Source organism: Manacus vitellinus, unplaced genomic scaffold, assembly GCF_001715985.3.
Source record: "Manacus vitellinus isolate BGI_N305 unplaced genomic scaffold, ASM171598v3 scaffold_0_pilon, whole genome shotgun sequence".
NCBI classification, from domain to species: Eukaryota; Metazoa; Chordata; class Aves; order Passeriformes; family Pipridae; genus Manacus; species Manacus vitellinus.
The window spans coordinates 3,366,649-3,371,699 of NW_021938789.1; the positions used below are offsets into that span (position 1 = coordinate 3,366,649).

Consider the following 5,051-nt stretch of genomic DNA (forward strand, 5'->3'; position numbering starts at 1 on the left):
ATCTTTGTGTTGAGGAGAAAACCCAACCCCATAAACCTTTATTTTCATAAATAATGTGAACTGTAAACACACATAAGTATTGATGTTATGCTTCAAACACTTAAACCACAGTATACATATGAAGGGAGAAAATGAATATAGAGATGATTATTCTGAAAAAACTTTAGAAATGTTGAGGTAAACTGTAAATTGGTTTTGCAGCAAGAGATTTTTTTTAAACCTTCCTAGTTCTGAAATCCGTCCAGTAGAGTAGCAGAGCATTTATGTGTTGTATGCTGGCTCCATTGAATGTGGAATTTGTAAATCTCTCTAATTCTGGTAAAATACTGCCCACAGCGAGCTAGATAAACAGATGTTTGCTTGATTCCAGCATCATGTTAAGCTATTTAATAAGGATGATGGGAAGGATAGCAGTCCTGTATTAATGAGCTATAAACCCATTTATATTTATTCAATGCTCAGGCCAGCTGGCAAATGCTGTTTGAATGCCTGTAGCTTCCTATTCTTTACTTTGAAGGAATTTCTAATCCCTTTTTTTAAAACTTCTAAACTCTCTTAAAAAAAAAACCTGACTCATGGTCCAGTATGGTGCCTGTTCTAAAAATTGGGCCAACTAATGAGTGGAATATAATATTTTTACTTGGAAGGGACCTACAGTGACCATCTAGTCCCACTGCCTGTCCCAATTCAGGGCTGACCAAAAGGTAAAGCATGTTATTAAGGGCACTGTGCAAATACCTCTTAAACACTGACAGACCTGGGGTGTCGACCACCTCTCTGGGAAGTCTGTTCCAGTGTCTGACCACCCTCTCAGTAAAGAAATGCTTCCTGAAGTCCAGTCTGAACCATTCCCACACATCCTGTCACTGGATCCCAGGGAGAAGAGCTCAACAATGCTTTCAGTTAATTCCTGAAAAGTTAAATGAAATCCAAAAGCAGTGTAGTGGTAGTGAAGAATTGTAGCTGGTGTTTCTTATGAATTTGTGTCTCCCATACATACACAGGCTAAACTAGAGCTTCAGGAGGCAGCTTGTACTGTACATAACTGCTTTCTCTTTTTCGCTCTGATTTAAATCCTGCCTGCATTATAACTTTTAAACTGCTAACTTGTGCATTCCGAGTGTTTGGCACTGGATACTACTGTGTGGTGTTTATTTAACCTATTAGAAGCTCATGGTGCTCTAGGCAAAACATGTTTGTTTCCTAGCAGGTATTCACAGAACAAAACCCTCTAAAATTTGTCAGAGTATTATTAATCCTATCTGGCAGAAGTAAAAAGAACGCTGTCATTTACATAGGAAAAATGGGAAAGTATCAAGCATTTTCTGTAAATTCTTGTGAAAGCCTTCAGTCTTTTCAAATTAAAACAAACAAGATTTTGAGAGGGGCAAAAATAGTTGCCTTTCATTTGTGCCTCACAATGAGCATGGCCTGGATTTTGTTCTAAATTCCTCCTTACGTAACATCAATGGGAATGATGTGACTCAGCTCCCGGGACACTGCTCGGAGCAGTGGGGAACACTGCAGGGAACTCCACAAAGTGCTCCTTGTTGAGTACATGCACAAAGAGCAGCTTTACACAGAACATCCCTAAAGCACCACGGTGAGTGAGGAAGGTGTTACAATTGAGGGAGGAGTGGTTCAGTTCCCCTTTGGACACACAGTTACCACTGGACTTCTGATGTTCCTTTCTACAGGGTGAGTTTTGCTGTTAGATATCACATACATTAAAAAAACAAGCTGTATTGCATAACCCGCTGAGCTCATTTAATTTGATAAATGACACGGATTTTACTTAGAGGAATCCATAATATTTACTCATATCTTGCGAAAAAAGGGGAAGCCTTTGTCATAGGAAATCATATTTTGAAGCAATATTGGTTAGATCTCATGGAAGAATATTGTGAAAATCCCTGCATTTTGGCAAGCCAAAAATATAGACATTCTTGGATTCGTGTGTATTGGATCACTGCAAACCAGCAGTTAGTTTTATCCCACCAAAAGAAAAAAGAATCAAGGTGTGGAATTGCATAGAGCTCTATTCAATGCCAGTGAAAACTGTGGATTTAATTCCTGCTTTACTGCACTAAAGTCTTGTGTTGCTTGCAAATGTCATGAGTGAAACAGGAGAGAGGTCTGAACAGTTACTTTCTTGCTGATGGAATTCAGCTTTATCTGTTCTGTGCTGGGAGCTTAAAAACACACAGAACTTTGAAATATCTTATTTCTTCCGTGCCCGAAGCTGGAGGAGAACAGCCCTATGACAAAGGCTTTTATGCAAAGTAAATACATTAGTTTTTTATAGAGCGCGCTCACCCTCCACTCGCTTCGCTTTCCCCGCTCCAGGGGCACTTTCTAAACTGACTGTGTCCCTGTCTGTCCGTCCACCAGAGACACGGCAGGACCAGACCTACAGAGATGACAGTGATGCTGCAACTTTCAAGCAAACCCTCCCAGATCTCACCCCTGATGAGCCTTCGGAAGCACTCGGCTTCCCTCCCTTAGGAAAGGAGGAAGGGAGATGTGACCAAGATGTGCCCAAAAGCCAAACAGAATCACCTGCAGTGGAAAATAAGGAACCCCAGTCCCAACCTGCTGAAGAGCCAGCAACACCAACAGCTGAGGAGGGGACAGCAGCTGATGCAGGTAGTGATGAATCTCCTGGGAAGTCCCCATCCAAAAAGAAAAAGAAGTTTCGCACTCCTTCCTTCCTGAAGAAGAGCAAAAAGAAGAGTGACTCCTAAAGGCCAACCCACTGCAGAAACACTGTCATATTTTCAAATCCATTAACCACTAGAATGTACCAGATCGTACTTGAGTGTTTTGTCTTACTATGTAAATGAATGCCACAAGTAATCCAACCAGCCCCTCAACTTATGGCTTGATTGTTTAAGGTTATAGCCAGAAACTAATGTCCCAAAAGGTGCTAATCCTGTGTGTTCAGCAGCTGCCACAGATCTGATCCCTAATTTGTAATCAAATGTAAACGACTTCTATATGGAAGGCATTGATTCACTATTTTTAATTTAAAGCCTGCACTGCTTTGCAAAAGAATATAAAAAATTCACAATTAAAAATAAAACACCCATTGCTTACCACAAGAAGTGTTCTTTTCCAATATTCTGTTCCAAGTCACAAGTAAATTTCTTCTTAAATTTTGACTTTTAGAGAGGATGCTTTTGCAGTGGTGTTCTCAAGGGGGGTGTATTCTTGAACTGACATGTAAACTTCTGCAAGCTTGTGACTACAGGCCATGTTTTGACCAAGCTTTGAGGCTCTCCACTGCTTCCTCTCTCTCCCTTCTGACTGTTGTAACAAAACGAAGGTGTTTTTCACTTTGTTTTATTTTGTAACTGGCTGGTGAAATCATCTTTGTCTAGGACTGAAATGACTGTGGTGTATTCTGCTCACATTGTGTGTTCAATGAACCCATTCTTGGTTTGTTTATTTTCTTTCTAGTGAATTATAGTTTAAGGGAAATCTGTCTTTTGCTCTTGCCTCCCTGAGTCATGTGGTGATTTGGCTGTTAGAAAAGGTTAAAAAGTAACTGAAGTGAAAGTATTTCAGAAGTTTTTCAGCTGGTGGTGTGGAGCATGGGCAGGTGTATTTTGGGCCTTAGCATCGGATTTTTTCACCCTCTTAAAAATCCCTTTGGTGCACACGCAACCCTGCTGTGCATGAACCCCATGTGCGGCCTTTTGTGTTTGTTCCTTCCCACTTATGAAAATGTAAATGCATTACACTGAGTATTTCACCTTGTTTTATAGTAATTATTTTATCTTACAGAAGCTGGCTTTTCTCTAAATCTTTTTGTTGTTGTTGCCAGCAGTAAAGTACAGAAATCCCAAATAACCTTAAAGGTGTATTTTCACCGTTCGCTATAAATGTTTGTTAAATGTGTAGCATGGCAAATCACTCTCGCCACTGAGTTCACTGTTTCCCAGTTATTGCCATGCTTCTGTCTATCACTAAGTGTAAAAGTAGTTTAAGATCAGGTAGATCAAGCTTGCGGAATTCTCCGGGAAGCGTGTGCCGTCACCTCGGCCAAGGGCCGGGGGTCAGTGGCCATTTCTGGTTTCTAGACTTTGCATTTCAGGTTTAACAGCAGCAAATCCCAACACCCCATGGGGGTGAGGGCAACACACTGACTCACAGTAAGTGTCTGTAACACAACAGAACATGGATGTAACCTTTTAGGACAATACTAAATGTTGCAATTGGTAAAATAGCAGAGAACTAATGCCTTACTTTCATGCAGCAGAAAGCGCGGAAGGCCGGGTGGGTGGAGCGGCCGGAGGCAGCTCTGGGTGAGCAGCACAAGGCCTGTGTTGGGCTGGGAGGTGCCGATGCCTCGGGCTGGTTTCGGGCAGTGGAGGGGCAACAGCCGGAGGTGGAATTAGAGCTGTCAGGCTTCAGGTGAGAGAAGAGGTTTCGAGGTGGTCCTTGGTACCGTGAGAAGTGTGACGTGGCCTGTTGTGCGATGGGTGGAGGGCAGGTGGGACAGAGCAGTCGGGCACTGGGCAGGAGCCCCGGAACAGCAGAGCTCAGGCAGGACTGCATGGCACGAATGGCTTTCAGCTTCTACTCTAACCTTGTATGTCCTTGTACACTAGGAAGCAAACACCACTTATTTTGCTAAATTGTGTTTTATGACAGGGTCGTAACTAAATGACTAATTGCTGTATGTTTCAGTTCTTTACTGGAGTCCCTCCATTTATCTTGACCACATATGCAATGATTCTTAATTTCTAATTTTGTAGTTTGTTCTTTTAGTTCTTTGTATTTACAATATGAAATGTAGTCATGTACGGTATGGTTACACACTTTAGGGCAGAATAAAGTCCTGTGTTTTTCTTTCTTGTATCATTAAGTTCTACTCACAAATAAAACTCTTGAAAACAAAATCATGCTCTGCTTTCAGAACTTGTACAGTTTTATTATACAGCTGGAGCCTGTTTAATTAGGTTCGTTTTCTCTTAATGATTAATGTGTTGATTAATGATTGCTTTAATGTGTTCTAGATATTACTCAAATTGGCTACTATAAGGCTC

At 41.3% G+C, this 5,051-nt stretch overlaps 1 protein-coding gene across 1 annotated transcript in view; it reads left to right on the forward strand.

Annotated features, from left to right (window-relative positions):
• ADD1 (adducin 1) overlaps window positions 1-4,908 on the forward strand; it is a 46,366-nt gene extending 41,458 nt beyond the window's left edge. The window contains exon 18 of the mRNA XM_018088839.2: window positions 2,392-4,908. Within this exon, the coding sequence (XP_017944328.1) occupies window positions 2,392-2,744 (353 nt within the window). The 3' untranslated portion in view covers window positions 2,745-4,908. The remainder of the gene's footprint in view (window positions 1-2,391) is intronic.
• Window positions 4,909-5,051: the final 143 nt, after the last annotated feature.